The sequence below is a fragment of the Pimephales promelas genome, chromosome 11 (genome assembly GCF_988280905.1).
Source record: "Pimephales promelas chromosome 11, fPimPro1.hap1.1, whole genome shotgun sequence".
In the NCBI taxonomy this organism is placed as follows: Eukaryota; Metazoa; Chordata; class Actinopteri; order Cypriniformes; family Leuciscidae; genus Pimephales; species Pimephales promelas.
In genome coordinates this window covers 4,166,819-4,185,631 of record NC_142779.1, presented here as the reverse complement: position 1 = coordinate 4,185,631, position 18,813 = coordinate 4,166,819, and the positions used below count along the sequence as shown (strand labels likewise).

General features: G+C 36.2%; 1 protein-coding gene across 1 annotated transcript in view; it reads left to right on the top strand.

The window, feature by feature from the left end:
• The first annotated feature begins 2,341 nt into the window (after window positions 1–2,341).
• The window catches only part of ldlrap1b (low density lipoprotein receptor adaptor protein 1b), a 41,623-nt gene continuing 25,151 nt past the window's right edge, over window positions 2,342–18,813 (top strand). Inside the window, exon 1 of the mRNA XM_039672500.2 lies at window positions 2,342–2,619. Coding sequence (XP_039528434.2) covers window positions 2,535–2,619 — 85 coding nt within the window. The 5' untranslated portion in view covers window positions 2,342–2,534. The remainder of the gene's footprint in view (window positions 2,620–18,813) is intronic.

The following is an 18,813-nucleotide window of genomic DNA, read 5'->3' as shown; positions in this document are numbered from 1 at the left end:
TTCGACTGAAGAAAGAAAGACATGGACATCTTGGATGACATGGGGGTGAGTAAATTATCAGCAAACTTTAAAAAAAAAAAAGTGAACTACTCCTTAAGAGTTTATATTTTAAGAGGTTTTTAGGTTAGTGATTATACAAGATATAATGGGGGAATTAATAAAGCACATATTACACTAAGAATCATTTTAATCTCAAAACATTTTGAAAAACTGTTTTATATATACATTTTGCTAGTGAACTATTGCAACATCTCGTGCCGAAGGATACCAAGATCGCTGTACGCGATCATCTTCATCTCTCATTCATGAGAGGATATTACATGCATGAATAAATAACCAGAGCTTTCATATTAAACACGTCTCTTTTTATAAGCATGCATGCAGACAGGCACAGTTTCTATGTTCCTCTCACACTTTCTACAGTGCATCAGTGCACTATTTCACATGGGCTCTTGTAATACAGTTTTCACATCACTTTGTTTATCTAAAGATGTTCTCAAGACTGCCGTTCCAGACCTTTACGTATACATCTATCTATTGACCTAATTAAGCTGTTATATTCTGAGATGAGCTGCTGACTGTTGCTTTAATCAGCATATGGAGGCATTAATAATGTACAGAAGCCGTTTAGTATGTCACCCACGTTCCTCGAGCTTCCAGTTCCAGTACTGTAGTAGGGTGAACTGGGAGAGTGAATTATCCCCATTGGATGCACTGTTTCACATTCAGCCTCCCTGAAGAACCTCATCTGCATGCTTGCCTTAACAGGTGCACATGTTTTTTTCTGTAATACTATGAACGAATCTGTCATACTTGCTCAGGAATGCTGAAGATCTGGCTTTCTCTTGTTAATCAGTTGAATGGAGTGACTCACCTGTTGTTGTGCTGGGAGACCCTGGTCAATGGTATTTAATGTGTGTCTTCACATGAAACTGAACAGGTTTTAGTGGGTCACGGGGCAGAACCTGATGCCCCGGTCTGTGTTTGCTATAGCACATTCCGGTTGTAAGATGCTACCCTGAACTGACGAAAGCCCAATGATAAGCAAAATCACCTCTTTCTCAGAGGAACCCCATTGAATGCCTGTTTTCCCCCTTTCAGTTTCTTTATTTCCACTTTTTGCATCTCTTTCCCATGTGGTGATGGGCTGTCAGTGTAGAAGCACTCATGCGGATGAGTCTAGACAGGGCTGAGTGGAGAGAAAGACAACTACATCACTCATTTCACACTCACTCTCAATAAAAAAGGTACAAAAGCTGTCACTGGGGCTGTACCTTTTCAAAAGGTACACTTTTGTACCCAAAGGCTGCATATTGGTACCTTAATGGTACATATTAGCACCTAAAATGTACATATTAACACCTAAAATGTACATATTAGCACCTAAAATGTACACATTAACACCTAAAATGTACATATTAGCAACCAAAATGTACATATTAACACCTAAAATGTACATATTAGCACCTAAAATATGCATATTAGTACCTAAAATGTACATTAGCACCTAAAATGGACATATTAGACCCTGAAATGTACACATTAAGACTTAAAATGTACATATTAGCACCAAAAATATACATATTAACACCTAAAATGTACATATTGGCACCTAAAATGTACATATTAACACCTAAAGTGTACATATTAGCAACCAAAATGTATATATTAACACCTAAAATGTACATATTAGCACCTAAAATATACATATTAGCACCTAAAACATCCTTTATGACTGAATCAAATAGAATTGGCAACTAATGTTTTACTTAAATTCTTCGACTTATTTGTTATGCTATTAATAATAATAGAGTTTTTTGCACTAATATAATAGCTAATACAAAGCAAAATAAAAAAAAACATTCTCGCTTATAACTGCAACATGCTTCCTAATGTACGTATGTGTATTCTTCACTATTCTATTGTAATGTGTTATTGTTTTATTCAGTGTATACTTTGTGTTCTTTACTTTTGTGTGTCCTTGTAATCACAATCTCCAATAATTATTTTTTACCTCTATGAAGTAACTGAAAAGTTTATCATTTAAAGGGATAGTTCACCCAACAATTTAAACTGTCATATTTTTTTCACCCTCAAGTTGTTCCAAACCTGTATGAGTTTCCTTCTTTGCGCTGAACACAAAAGAAAATATTTTGAAAAATATGGATTATTTGTGGTATTACACCTTTAGTAGAATCCATCGTTTCAATCATGCATGTCAAACGGCACTCTATTTATGTACACACAGCAGACGTCGAGCGAAGCCCTAATTTGCATACTCGAGCCCCGCCTTCCGCCCACTCACGGTAGCGTCATGACGGAACATTATCCGCCTAATTTACATACTAAACCCCGCCCACCGTGGCGAGCATGTTCGCACATCCACCCGGGATCATCCGCGGAAAAGGAAGAAAATCACAGGCTGTCAGAAAAGTTTTCCTGCGGGCAGAGGATCGGGCTCGACCGGGCAGAGGACAGTCGGAAGATCGCGCTCTCAGGATTATTAATTGTCATATAAACTGGTATTCATCATCATGGACGCGCTAAAATCAGCCGGACGCGCGATCATTCGCAGTCCCAGTCTGGCTAAAGAGTCCTGGACCTCTGGAAAACATAAAAGTGAGTTTTACAGCTGTCAATCTGCACGAATTTGTCTGGAAACCACCGTTATCTGTATTGTATATATCTGCGGATCTGGTTTGAAGTTCAGAGTGAAAGTTATTTACAACTTGTATGCTAAAGTAGGAATTTACTCGCATTTGCACTTGACATTTCATAACAAATAACTGAACGGTTTAAGTTTTCAAAGTCCGCCATAGTCAAATCCATTTTAGTGCAATTCAAAAGCAATGTTCAGGAAATAGTTGGCAATTTAATTACTGTAGTGTGTATTGTTGATATTGATGGATATTTTTCTCCAGAAAGGCTTCGAACCCTTTATTATTCAGAGCCGATTTTGTTTTTAAATGCCAAATCAGAATTATTTTCCTGGCGTTACATTTTTGACGGTTTATGTTTTTCACTGAAGCTACAGCGCGATCAGTCTCGATTCCCAGGCGAATCATTCTTTTGAGTCGATTCCTCATAGTGAATCAAAAGCAAATAGCGCGATCGTGTAAGCCGATTCTCGAACGAATGACTCTTATGAGTCGGTTCTTTTCGGGGGTTTGTAAACAATCAGCGAGATCACTGTCGTCAGATTCCTGAATTACGGATTCGTATAAACCGGTTCTTTAAAGTGAATGAAAAACGAACACCAGTATCTTTAGGAATCAGATCTAAAAGAACAGAATCTGATGTTTGTGTTGCTAACAGAGAGCATGGCTGTAGAATATGAATGATTTTGCAACCCATTGTTGCTAGGCAATGCTTTTTAGGTTTTGGCAACATGGATTTGCTTTATTTTGGGGGGAAAGTAAGACCACAAAGAAAGATAGCCTCTGGTGTTCTATCTTTTTCCATCACCATGTTAGACAATTTCTTTGCAATGTTGTCTCGGCTCCAATAAAACACACCCTCAAAAAAAAAATTGTTCCAAACCTCCATGACTCATTTTTTTTTCAGTGGAACATAAAAGGTGAATTGCTTCCATAGAATGTTGTCTGCTGTTTTCGATACTTAAAGTATAGTTATCCCAAAAATGAAAATTTTGTCATTAATTACTCACCCTCATGTCATGTCGTTCCAAACCCGTAAGACTTTCATTCATCTTCAGGACACAAATGAAGATGTTTTTGCAGAAAATCTGAGAGCGCTCTGTCCCTCCATTGACAGCAACGCAACTACCACAGTGACGCTTCAAAAAGTTCGAAAAGAGATTAAAAAAAATGATTTGAGCGCGGTTTAGTCAACTTTCTGAAGAGACTCGATCACTTCATATGATGAACAGATTTAATTTAGGCTTTTATTCGCATTTAAACACATCAAGCTCAACAGAACCTGCCCACACGAGAACAAACCTCATTGGTTCTTGCTGAAGCTCAAACGTTATGCGTAACACGAGAATGAACCTCATTGGTTCTTGCACGTCAAGCGAACATGCTTGAGCTTCCGTTTACCACAACTGATGTGTGAGTTGATGAATGTTTAAATGTGAATAAAATCTGTTCATCAAATGAAAAACTTAAATGTATTATATTTGATATATTATATATATAAATTATTCACTGAAGAGCACATAAAATGCTTCTGTTTGCTAATGTGAGTGGCATCAAATTCCAACTTTTTTTTTAAGTGAATAAAGACTCAAATTTGGGTCAGTTCCTCCCAGTTATCGTATAGTGTAAGCAAGGTTTCATATATGGTAGTAGTACCATAAGTTTAAGTTATGTATGTACTTTTGTTATGCTTTTTTTTGGAGCTTGACAGCCCTAGTCCCCATTCAGCCAATAGAAATACATTCCAAAACATTTCAGGATATTCTTCAAAATTGCAGTTTTGGCTTCCAATAAAGAGAGAAAGTCACGTGGTTGTCCGGATGGGTAAATTAAGACTATTCTTGTGCACTTGGACACTGCTGGTCTCCGCTGCTCGCGTTCAACCGGTCTCGCGGTGTGTGTAGTCCACACACAGCAGTCATTCCAGCAGAGCTCAGTCCATCTGCTGCACAAAAACAAGCTTAACTGCCTGGTGACCTTTTTGTTTGCTTTCACATGGGAACCCCTCTGCAAACACACTTCTGTCGGACTGATGTCAGCACACTGTGATGTTTGGGTTCTTAGGGATACATGATATATATATGGTGACCATAACGTCATTGACCATTATCAACATGGTTTAAATTATCGGCATATCAGCCGTTATCATGTTCCACCATGTGTTCATGAACGAAATACATCATTCATCTGCAGATCTGCATTACCAAAGAAATTATATGTATTATTTGTTATATATTTATATATATATATTTGTTTCTCCAATTATTCTTTAATTAACGGGCCTTTAACTAGGAATGTCCGGACATAGAAATAAATTATAAATATTATAATATCGCAAATATTATTGGCACTATTGTTGCCATTTTCAATTGTTCTTGTGCCCTTATCTCATAAATTTGATAATTTCAACCGATTCTCCTTCTATGTACGGTTTGTTAATCTTCTTCATCGAACCATCCTGCAGGAGACTGGCAGATTTTTATAACATTTAGGGTGTGTTGACAATTGCAGTTCACTTTGTCTGGTCCAGACAAAAAAAAAATCAAAAAAAAAAAAAAAATCTTGGCATCATGACACCTTTTAACTTGTGACCACCAGAGTATAAAATGTGTAAAGGAGTCAAAAAACCACCAGGAACACCTCGGTCACACACAAAGGAAGTTAATATAGCAAATGATTTTTACAACGGAAATGAATCAATCAAAACCTTATTAAACTGTACAATGATTTTCTTCTAGAGATGCTGTACAGCCAAAACAATTTCTCTTACATCTCTGTAAAATGCGCTGTATAAATGAAGGTGAACTGGCTATAAATGAACATTGTGATTATGATGCAGACTGATCTCATGAAGTAGCGTGTGTATGACACGCCAATTCGTATTTCCATTTTTGGCGTGCTATCAAGACGCATAATCGCTTTTCAGTGTGTTTATGAACGCCGTTGACTTAACGTTATTACTGTATATATAAATATATGACTTACCTCAACCCCGTCCCTAAACCTAACCGTCACTGGGGTTAATGGCATTTATGACTGTTCCCTTACCATCCTAGGGAAAAAAAAAGATCGCTCCCCAGATGTAGATCTACATTTTGCTTTGTTTCGCGCGGACATTTGACGGCATGTACAGACACGCGGAATCACTCGGACGTTAATGGCGTAGACATACACGCATACACGCGGATAGCTCAAAATGCGTAGAGATAACACGCCACTTTACTCGAAAGTGGCGTGTATGTTTACGCAAAACTCATGATGTCCTGTTGCATGAGAAACAGGCGTGCTTCATCATTCTGTCCTTTCTAGGGTCACGTCTTGTGACATCATGTCCTGTTTTTGGTTCGTTTTCATGTCTTCGCTCCATGTTGCGTTCATATGTCATTTGATCCGCACCAGAGTTTGTTCTGAGGCTCATCTTTTCAGCGGTGGCAGCGTTCACACTTATTCAAATGAACTGCATAGCAATCGCATCAGAGTTGCCTTTTTATCAAACCAAACATTCAACTTGTGCTCAGAGGATGTTCACTCACATCAGCTGTGAGAGTCTCCAGTGTAAGAGCCACAGACAGTAGCTGCTGCGTTCGAGCTTGTCTTAACAGGAAATGTGTCTCACTGCAGCAGACTCACAGGGCATGACGCTTGAAACCCACAGACATTTTTACACTAAACGCATGATGCACTTCATGATGAGCTGTAGATTTCAGTGCTGAATTGTTAGATTATGTGGCCACGTTTGGCGCCGGCAGCTCTCTAATTACAATTTCTAGAATATATTTAGTTAAAATGATGGTTCTCTTATTGGATGCGTCATATTTAAGCCAGTGTGAAATACACATCAACACAGCTGCATTGCTTGGCAACCTTAAACAGTCCTACAGTTAAGCTAATGAACAGTTGATGGACCCCGTTGACTTCTTCCATAGTATTTTTTTTTCCTACTATGGAAGTCAATGGGGTCCATCAACTGTCGGTTACTGACATTCTTCAAAATATCTTATTTTGTGTTCAGCAGAAGAAATAAACTTATACAGTTTTGAAACAACTTGAGGGTGAGTCAATGACGACAGAATTTTCATTGTAATTTTCATAGGTACTTCAGGATTTAGCATTAAGCTTTGTATTAGTAGAAACCTTGTAGTATTTTCATGCTTTCCACTCTCATATCCCCCTTTTTTTTTGTTTGGAACAAATGCGATGACGCAAAAATCGTCTGTCCCGCATGTCCTCAACCCGATCTCACTCACAGAATGAACACATAGTGTCGGCCATCTTTTTTTGGAAGCTAAGCGAGCAGGCTCTTGTTCTGTGGAGAAAGCTGAGTAGTCGGGGTTACCATCCTCTTTTTCCCGGACACGTCCGGCCGTCGATGTCCGGGATTCAGCTTTTGCTTTCTGCAGTCGCCATTCATTGTTTACATGCACCGCTTTTGTTTCAATCTAACTGAATTCATTCTGATTGGTGAATCTGAATGTAGTGTTTACATGAGCGCTAAACAAGTGATCGGTTGATGTGCGTTTACCGCTCTGTTACCGGTAGGCGTAGGCGAAGCAAGTGCATTCTGGGAGTTGTTGTCTTTCATCCACATAAGACAAAAATACATTTTCTAGCTTTTCTCAGTCTAGAAAACTCCAAATTCAAAAATAATTTCACATTTCTTCTACATAAATGACATATTTTAAATACACATTCATCGTTCCTGAGGTAAAGTATCCCTTTAAGTGTACTATTCTTCAAATAAGCCATTATGCTTCAAAGGCCACATTGAATTATTCGTGTAATAATTTCCTGTCTGAGCGTTTTAGAAAGGACTCTGTCTCAACAGGCTAGTGGCAGTTGTTTTCAGTAATCTTGTGCAAGCGCAGTGTTGGGTGAATGAAACGCTATAATTTCCTGCTGTTAACCATCTTCCTACAGAGATGTCGGTCTTAAAACAGACAGTCTCACGACTGTAGATTTGATTGGCAGAATCTCTCTTGTGGTCGGCTGTATCAGCTCAACTTCTGCCACATGAAACATGAAGCCGTTTTGTTTTAAGTCAGACTAAGTTTAGCAGTAGTCCCAGGACAGCTAACATCACATATTGGTAGTTTGCAATGTGGCAGCAAGTTTTTTTCTGTACATGTGAGACTTCTGATTGATTTCCTTCCATAGTGAAGTAAAAGAATGACAATGCAGTAAACCGTAAAACTATTTACGCTACATACGCTACATAATGATTATGATAATAAATTAAATTAATACGATGATAAATATAAATTTGCAATGTCAAGCAGCATAACAGACTGTTTTTGAACAGGTAAAATAAATATACATAAATAAAGAAAATTAAATTACTGTTAAATAAATAAAAAAGTACTATACAACCCTGAAATATGTTTTCTGCATTAACTGATTTTGAGTCAATCATTAAAAATCACCCATTTAATTTTTTTTTGTTGTTGATGAATTTGGTTTGCTTTTAATGTGAAATTCTGAACTTCCTCTCTGAGATATCTCAGCACTCACACACACACACTCATATTCATTGGGAAGTGTGTGTATGTCGCTGGAGATTGGAAGCAGATCAGGGTCAGTAAGAGATTAAGAAAGTGATTTTGCAAGGAAGCTGTTTGATACTGAAATTGATGGATATGTAAACTTGTTATAAGAAGAGTGTGTGACTGCAAGCATTCATAATATACTTGGGAATGGGATTCATGTTATTGGGTCACTAAGTTCCTTCAATTTGATTTTGTCATTTCAGTTCATTTCCTTGAATCAGTTCAAATAGTCTGCTTCAGTGAATCATTTAAAAACTCTGAGTTGATGATTCATTTGCATAACTCAACGATTTGAATAGTATATGTGGTATTTTTACAGATGATAAAGTAAAGTGTGTACTACCTTTCGGGGTCAGTGAGACTTTTTTTCTAAAGAAGTTCATTTTCAGCAAGGGTGCATTACATTGATAAAAAGTGACAATAAAGATATTTGAAGAGTTCAGATGCAAAAGCCTCTAAATGCCATTTGAAATTTTCTTCTTTAATGATGATTTTTATCAAACTTGTATATTTAATTTCAGTAATTTCACTTAAATAACAATTAATAGGTAATTATCATTGCCATTTAAGTGAAATCACTGAACTTAAATATACAAGCTTGATAAAAACTATCATTCTAGAAGAAAATTTCAAATGGCACTTAGAGGCTTTTGCATCTGAACTCTTCATTTATAATGTTACAAAAGATATATATTTCACATAAATTCTGTTCTTTTAAACTTTCTATTCATCAAAGAATCCTGAATATCCTGAATGAATGCATCATGGTTTTCCAAAAAAATATGAAGAAGCACAAATGATCATAAATGTTTTAAGGGTCATGTTACACTGAAGACTGGAGTAATGATGCTGAAAATTCAGCTTTGATCACAGGAATAAATTACAATTTAAAATATATTACAAAGGAAAACATATTTTAAAATGTAATAATATTTCACACTATTACTGTTTGTTCTGTATTTGTTTTTAAATAAGAGACTTCTTTCAAAAATATTTTACTGTATTCTGTATACTATTATATATATATAGTGTTTTAGTATTATTAACATCGATATATTGGTGCATATATAAGAAAGTGTTTTGAAAAACATTTAAAAATATTTTATAATTTTAACTGGATTTTTATATTTTGAATATTTTTTGGGTTAAAATGATTGTTTCTCTGATGAAAAATACCTTTTCACAGCAAATCCATAAATATTGAGATGTAATGTTGTTAGTTATAGATGGCCCAGGCCGGCTTGAGCAATGATTCGTCATGTCTGAGCGGTGAGTGTATTCACTAAACTGTAGTTCATGAAATGAAGACAGCAGGTCTTTCACTATCCTCAGAGAGCCTGTTGATTATATCCTTTTGCAACCTGTAGAGGCGTGTGTGTGTGTGTGTGTAACCTGAGGCTAAATACAGCAGTGCTGAGCTCTTCAAATCTCTTTAAAGCTTGATGTTATTTATGCGACACACACACACCACCTCTCCACTGATCTGCTCGGCTTGATCCTCATCAAAATTACCTTTTCAAGTCGGCATGAAAAGCCACCGGGAACCTGTTTTACTGCACACAAATTGCATATACATTTTCAAGTCATTGTTGTAAACTCATGGAAGGTTTACATAATACACAGATTTGTGTTTGTGTGTGTGTGTGTATCCGCCTGTGCCAGGGTGAGATCTCTCTTCTCCTCCTCCTCTGCTGCTCTGTCATCTCTTGTTTTATCTCCTGACTGAACAACAATGCCCTCTATTCTGCTATCCGCATCTCTCTCGGTCCCAGACGGCATGATCTGTGCTACTTGAGTTCACACAGAGCTATCCCAGAAGCCTCTGTCTGCAAGCGTCTCTCGGTAGAGCGCTAACACTCCACTCACAGATTTGACTGATATATGCAATCTTTCAAAATATGTGCACGAGCTACCACGCTGAATACAATTTTGAAACAGTTTTCACTCAGAAATAGCTAATACATTTCACAAATAGTAACAAAGAGACACATGTCGGCATAACATGGAAGATTTCTTCCCTATTGTGACGTGTCAGAGTTGAATGGCTTCTCGAACAAGAACATTTTTTTTTTGTCTGTGGGGGATTGATTGGATGGTTGTGGTTTGCTATTGGTGGGTCTCATGTGAGTGACAGCCAGGTTGCCCCGCCCTCACACCGGTTAACGTGTCATCAGAGAGAAGAGATGTCGCTGAGTGAGGGAAGGGAAGTTATTTTGATTAATGATTACAGGGCTCCAGACTGCGACCAAATAGTCGCATTTTGCGACCAAAATTTGAGAGTGTGCGACTGAATTTTACATCCAGTCGCACATGTGCGACCGGTAAATTTGCCACACGTTAAACGCACGGTAAACGCTGGAAGGGACGCGTCAATGAATCCGTGACAAGAATAGCGCGAATAAACGTCTGTGGGAAGGAGACGGAGACAAATATCACAACCTGCAATGTGCGTCTGAGCAATAAGCGATCTATCGACACGTTACCTAGCAGCAGCGAATACAAACAAAATGAAAGTGGAACTAAAATGCGCAACTCACGGACGGACCGTTAGCGTTTTTATTAGGTTGGACTGTGCATAATGGGCAGAGCAGCGCATAGTGGAGCCCCCTGAACCACTGACAGTAATAAAGCCCCGAACTTGCCAGTCGCGGGCCGATCTCGATCACACGACACTGTTACTAGCAGATCCAGTGAATAAATCCATTGAATTCGCCTCAGAATTAATAACATCATCGCTACGAGATCCAGTGAGAAACATTCCGATTCGGCGCAGAGTTCTGTTATAAACCATATCAGATCAAACAGCGCTGACGTGGAAACCAGGAGAAACACTTATAGAAGGCTTTCAGTCCACAAATCAGCAACATTCACCATGGATTTAGGCTAGTAAGTTAACTCTAACCATAAATATGATGTCAAACGCTTACAACGTAGCCTACACATCTTTGTCCTGCTCTTCAAAACGATAATATAATATATAAATGTTTTATTTTTTGTATTTTTTTTGTGATGATCAACACATTTTTTGTTCATTCTTCAAAGATTGTCCTAAAACGAAAAATTTTAAGATGTTGGAAAACTCTTATTTAAACATTAAAATTATTATTATTATTATTATTATTTAAAAAAAAACAAACATTGTAAACAGTAAGATGTTTATTGGCTATTCACTCCAAGTCCTTATATACATACATGTTTTCTCTCCTTTTGTTTTTAATTAATATTAAGACATTATAAGAGGATAACTAATCTAAGTGATTTATTGTCAGCCCCAGTGCTATGTGTTTTTTTTTTTTGTTGTTTTTTGTATAACTCGAGTTCTGATTTGAGGTGGTGCTGCCTCATTTGAGTCTGGAGCCCTGTGAACTTAAAATAAAACAGCAAATCATAATGTTACGTCTATTTATTATTAAAGAATTTGTCAGTATTACAGTTATTTTGGGGGAAATTTGAATAATTGCATTGCGAGCTGATTTAAGGTGTGCCCCTAAATTTTCTGCTTGCGCTCCTAAAATTTTCAGTCAGGGGCAACAGCGCTCCTAGTAAAAAAAGTTAGTCTGGAGCCCTGGATTATGTGGGAACATGTATTTAAAAAAATAATGATGTGCATGGATAAATCATTTATGATAAATACTGCAATATTTCATAAAAAATTGATTGCATGGCGGTGACTTTAAATTTTGAAATTTAAGGCGGCGACTGAAATAGCATGTTCTCGTAAAATACTCCAATAATATATGCTTTAATTACAACTCCAACTTTTAAAAAAATACAGTACATGAGCTCTGAGGTTATGAAATATGCTTCTGTCAAAACCAATAGTCAATGTATTTTTTGTGCCAAAGCTCTTTAAAATGCAGTAGATCTGATGATTAATGTTAGCAAATCCTTCAATACATTGAAGATGAGTGTCTTTTGCTGCATTGATCTCTCTTGAGTTTTTTTGCTGATCAAAGCGGTGGTCATGTGTTCAGTTCTGTAGACGTGTGATGTTGACTGGTCTGGACTGAGTCAGCAGTGATCAGCACTAATGTGAATCAGTCTGTGTGACGGGAGAAACCTGTCGAGAACGGCCTTTTTCTTTCAACCACAGATTTTTTTTTTTTTTGACAATTAAGCAAATTTGTATTGCCATAATGCTTAATGCTGAATAGTTATTCTCTTTGGTGTATAAGAGTATTTTTTTAACCATTTAAGATGATATTAATTATTATTAATTACTGATTAATAATGTTTCTTAATAATATTAATATTATTTATTTATTTCATTTTTTTAAATAAAAAAAATGTGCTCAATTGTCATGAAAATAATGTCACAATAATAATAAAAAATCGCAATCGTCCTAAAATTATAGTTAATTTTCACTAAATAAATATATTTTATATTTGACCGGTTTTTTGACCGGTTTTGTGAAAGCAGGAGACTCTAGTTGATATTCTTCTGATTCTGGTGGATTTGGGTGTTAAAATATTGTAGAAATTATAGGTAATATTTACGAATTTCAAGCGGTTGCGAGTGCCGTGTGCTTGCAGAGAGACTCCGCCCTCGCGCTCTTCTGATTGGCTGACTCTAGTCGTGTCACATATGGTATGAATAGATAAGTTGCTTGTCACTGGATTATTTTCGTATTGCGTCTGGCTACAAAACAGTGTTATGCTACTACAAATCCTGGTAATTAATCTTAACCTAGAATATTCATTTAATCGCAAAAAAACAAAACAAATGGATTTTTGTAATCGGATTTTGGGTGTTTGATTCCTAGAGAGTCCAACAGCACAGGGAAAATAGACCATTAACATTTTCTTGTATTTGTACACTGTAAAAAAAAAAAAAAAATCCGTCAAATTTACGGGAAAACTCCGGCAGCTGTGGTTACCAGAGTTTTCCTATTAAAAGTATGGTAGCAACATTTTAGGTTTTACAGACTTTGACCGTATTTAATTTTACAGCAATAAACCGTATTTCATTATTTGATATAATGTTAATTTACTGACAATTTGAAGTATTATTATCTGTTTTGTTCAATTGCAATACACCGACAGCCATCTATCACAGCAATACTGAGAGTCAAATGACCAATCAAAGCTCATCATTATCAGCTCTTCCTCAATAGAGTTCATAGTTAAGCTGCACAGTGTCATTCACACAAACATTAAACACCATTATGGTAACATGTTGAAATTTTAAAAATGAAATAAGAATTAATTTAACAACGTTAAATGTAACATAAAACCCTGATGAACATAACTGATAAGAAAAAAACTAAGAAAATTATGAATAAACAGTTAAAATACATTAAATGTGAAGTGTCACGCAGGGAATTGTGGGAAAGTCAATTTACATTTTTTCACTCTAAATTATACAATGACTTCTTCTTTTTCACTTCCAAAAACTGTAAATTTAACAGTATTTTACAGTAAAACTACATTAAACGTACCATTATATATATCACAGTTATTTACCGTATATAGTAAGGAAACTTTCTGTTAACCAATTAACAGTTTTTCACTGTAGCATTTTTACAGTCTTTTACTGTTAAAATCACGATCATTTTTGAATTTCTCCACCATTCATAATTCCATTCATAATTTGAGTTGTCATGAAGGTTTTACCGGACACTCCTTGAGGGCTCATGAAGCTCTTTTTATAGTCCGGAGCGTGTCTCCATCTAAGTGGTATTTTTGTTTGTAAAACCTGAGCTCACAGTGCGAGAGCTGTAATCAGAGCAAACCTCAGACAGTCAGGATGTTGATTCAGCAGGACTTGTGATGGACATCGAGGTCGTATCCTGAAGAAACCGCTGCACGGATGAGAACATGATTACAGGTCAGTGATTACAGTGTCATCTGAGACGCTCACAGGAAACTGACTCGAAAGCTTTATGTAAACGGGGGCCTTGAGTTAGATGACTTGTCTCTGCAATCGAGAGATGGCCTGACCCTGGGAATAAGATCCAGGAAATTGGGTCGGGATTTAATGTTTGGCGTGTGGAAGCGGAGAATGTAATGGCTTTGTTTCAAAACCTAGTGAGCTGCTTATGTAGGGAGCATCATAGACAAAGGCTATTCCTTCTAAGAAGCCTAATTTTGGATGATGCGTAACATAAAAAGCACTGTAAGTAGTCCATATGACTTGCTCGCCATATGATAGATTTGTGTGAGAAACTATAAGTTAAATTGGAAAATAATAATAAATAGTACTTGGCTGGCTTATAATGTGTTTGGAAAAAGTCAATCTTGAACAATATGTTCATAAATCAGATACTGGTTTCCCTTTGAAACCTGTTTTGAACTGTGATTTGTCATTGGCTGAGACGTTTAGAGGGTTTGCCCTGCCTAATCCCAACGGATCAAGTGAACAGGACACAAGGGGTTTTCCTTGAGAGAAGTGGAACAGCTCCGAGGTTTCTTCCGGGGTCTCCATATGGGAAAACACACTCTGACTTTCTGCTGGTTTCATCACCTGTAGTTCCTGCTGAACATTGACTCGCTCATGATGTACTTGCGCATAATGACGAGTTGCTTCATTCCTTCAGCGATAAAACCTAAAGAAAAGGGCTAGAGCACTAATATATATCACAAATTTATATGTCATTTTAGTCAATCTTTTGTTTTTTGCCAGATAACATTAATAGACATTAGTCAGGGTCGTGCCATATTAATTTTTTGACGGGAATAAAAAACGAGGCTGTGAGGGGAGGGAATACAGTGCATTTAATGGACGTGCTGTTGTAACAATATATTGATTGTTCAGCGGACGAAATGTCTTTACGAAGTAAAAAAACAACAACCTGAACTTAACTTATGCCATGGCGAGGCATTATAAGCAGGCCAATCTTGGTTCCCCTGCATCTTTGAAGTTTTGGGGAATTGAGAAAATTACACCCCCACCCAGAGGTGGTGATATTATTAATAAACTTCTATGCAGGGAAGCGTTCTGGATATATGCACTTAACACTCTTGAACCTTTTGGTTTAAATGAAGAATTAAACTTATCAAATTATTTTTTTTTTTAACATATATTTTGTGAGTTGTAGATATTTTGATTCCCTTTGAAACCATGTGGATTCCATACATGTTTCTTACTTTTACCTTTCAGCCATGTTTGTGCATTTAAATTTTTTTTAATGATAGTTTGAGTGTGGCACCTTGGTTTTGATGAGTGCGTCCTGGGCGAGTCACGCCCCCTTTACATACAATCACACCTGTTGATGATCCTTATTAAGGGCTTCATTACTCATTTTCTCCAAGGACTCTGATGAAGATGTAGTTGTACATCGAAACGTTAGTCAATTGTTGCACCTCTAATAAATTTGCTACTAAGGCCCCGTCCACACTACTGCGTTTTCGTTTAAAAACGGAGAATTAAAACGAAAACGATCTCCGTCCACACTACCGTTTTACCTGCGTATTAGAATTTATCTCCGTCCACACTAAAACGACTGAAAACGTGGATCACGTGACCATTCACCAACACTGGACATGCGCGCGCCGGTGTAAACAGTGGTTGGCGAATCAGGGAAAGATACGTCATGACTGATGACACCCAATCATAGAGCCGAGCGTGAGCCTCTGCGTCATCGTTTGTAAACTCCTCCGTTTTGTCTCGTCCACACTAAAACGCCCTCCGGAGATTCAAAACGCAGCTGCGGCGTTTCTAAACTTCTCCGTTTTAGGTCTTCGTTTTTCCCGTTTTAGTGTGGACGGGAGGTGCAAACGTAGCAAAAGGTCTCCGTTTTTAAACGAAAACGCAGTAGTGTGGAGGACGGGGCCTAAGAAGATTTGTGCACCGGTGTTTCTCCCGTTTAAAAAAAAAAAAACCTGTTAAGTGGACAAAAGCTCCATTAAAACAGTTTTTAAAAGTTTTCGTCACTTTCAAAACATAGTCAAAACAAAATTAATGCTGTGACTCACGAGTGGTATATCCTTCTATGGAAGTCAGTGAGACCAGAAACTGTCTGGTTACTGATATTCTTCTAAATATCAAAAAATTGGCCGAATACATTCGAAAACGGTAAAACCCAACTGTTTAACTTGTTGTAAAATGAGCCTATTCCAAAAAAAAGGGGGGTATCCCTTTAAGTCTATCACTTACAGCCTCGTTTTCATCTGCTTCTCTCCTGACTGAGCTCTATATGCAGACAGAGCAGATAAGATGAGGGTTTTGCTTTTCCTTTTGCTTCCAGTTGAGTAATGCCCCTCTTCGTGCCAAGAGTGTAACGCATGTAGTCATTTTGTATTGATTATTTGATAGCACTACATTAACACCAGAGATTGCTGGGAACTGGATCTGAGTCTAATGGCCACTTTAAGATGTCCGACAATGACTGAAAAATTGTGAGCCATTAATTAGAAACGTAGGAACGCTTCCAGAAGGTGTGCCAGTGAAGCAGGCGTCTGTCCACATCGATCGCATCTTAAATTGGACAAGTCTGCATCTGATAGACACTCGTTCCTTACCGAGAATCTGTTATGCTGTAGCCTATGTTATTAGTGTTGGATTATATATAAAAATAAATTCTATATACAAAAACTATAATATGATATGAATGATGCTAAAATAACACTCTTCTGAAACCATGCGTTCTGATGTAGCTTTGTGGTAATGCGGTCTGATGTACAGTAACTTAACATCGGCTGCTGGTTTGAGGATGGGAGTGAAATTCTTGTGTAGATCTTATCCAGTCCTGACCCACATATCCTCCTCCAGTATTTACATCCTGCACAGATACTGTAACTGAAACCTCATCTGACATGCCCGCTCAGCTGTGTGTGTGTGTGTGTGTGTGTGTGTGAGCGCTTCTTTAAACCCGCAGCATGCCAATCTACAAACTGCATCCTTTACACCAGTGAAGTCAAGATACCCTTTTGAAAGAGTAGAAGTTAGCACAAATGGCTAACTATACACTGACACTAGGGGCAATATCTTTTTACATTTATTTATTTCATATTAAACAGCACATATATTTATTTTAAAAAATATTAAATGGTATTTTATTACTCTGTGTACATAATTCACTTGGAAAACCTGTTTCACTCTGAAATGCAGCACATTTCTTTATTTACTGGCAACCTGTCAAAATAAAAGCTTGATGGAATAGTGTTTGATGATAGATAAATTAAGATGTAAATATTAGTATTGTAATTTTATAATGAAATGAATTACAATGTATAAATTATAATGTATAAAATAAATTATAATGTATAAATTATAATGAAATAAATTAAATTACAATGAAGTAAATTACTGTACAATAGTATTTTTCTTTAATATATTTCATAATAATCACATAAAATCAATCAAATAAAATCCATCTATCCATCTATATCTATATATATCTATATACTGTATATATATATATATATATATATATATATATATATATATATTAGGGCTGTGCAAAGATTAATTGTGAATGTATATATCGCATGTATATATTTAGGAAAATGTAAATGTGTTATTCATATATAAAATATTTATATGTATTTATAATATAGATTATATATGTTATATATATATACACACTGTATATATATATATGTATATATATATATATATATATATATACTGTATTTACATGCAAATAATTCTTTAATATATACATGCATGCATATGTAATTATACACAATAATGTGTAAACACATATTATGTACACAAACTTTTATTTTGGATGCAATTAATCGCGATTTATTTTTGTACAGCCCTAATATATATATATATATATATATATATATATATATGGTGGAACTTTATCAGAAAAAAAAAACAACAAATATTGCAATTTCAGTTTATTCTAATATGCAGCTTTACATATGAATAATTCATGAAAAACAAATCAGAAATTATATTATGTATGCAATTGGTCTCTCATTCTTAAATCACAAGACTAGCAAGGAATGCACAACTTGACTAATAATACACTTTTTAGGAAACTTTCAAAGAAAATAAAAAATGCATTTAAAATAAATATTACACTATAGTGTTTGCATGAAATGTTTCTCTCCTATTCCTCTGTTGTGTTTGTGGTTTATCCGATTGGTTGTTTGGTATGAGGGAATATTAAGATGATGGTTTATGAAATATTAGTCAGTCACTTTGATGGATCCAAAGATGAACGAGTGTTGAGGGAGCAGCGGATCTTCGGACGATATTCCTTTTGAAGGTTGTTTATGAGTGGAGCCGTAAACACGGCAGATGTGTTTTCTTTAATCTAACTTCTGTCTCCTCTCTACTCCACCCGTCAAATCTCTCCCTCCTCTATCTCTCGTTTCTCGCTCTCCTCTGCCTCCCTCTTTCCTATCAGCAGTTTGAGAGTTACTCTGTTGGTTTCCTTTAATGAAGGCATGTCCTGCTCTGGATAACACGACACTCTTTCATTTGATTCAGTGCTCTGTCAGACTGTATATATATATATATATATATATATATATATATATATAAATAATTGTTTAATGCTATATGATATATATATATATAAATTTGTTCTAGATTCTAAAATAGGCTTTATTTGTATGCAAGATATATATATATATTTTTTTTTTCTTATCTATGACCTGGACATGTTCTTGTGAGATTATGATCTTGCTTTGTCTGGATGCTGTTCTTTAAATGT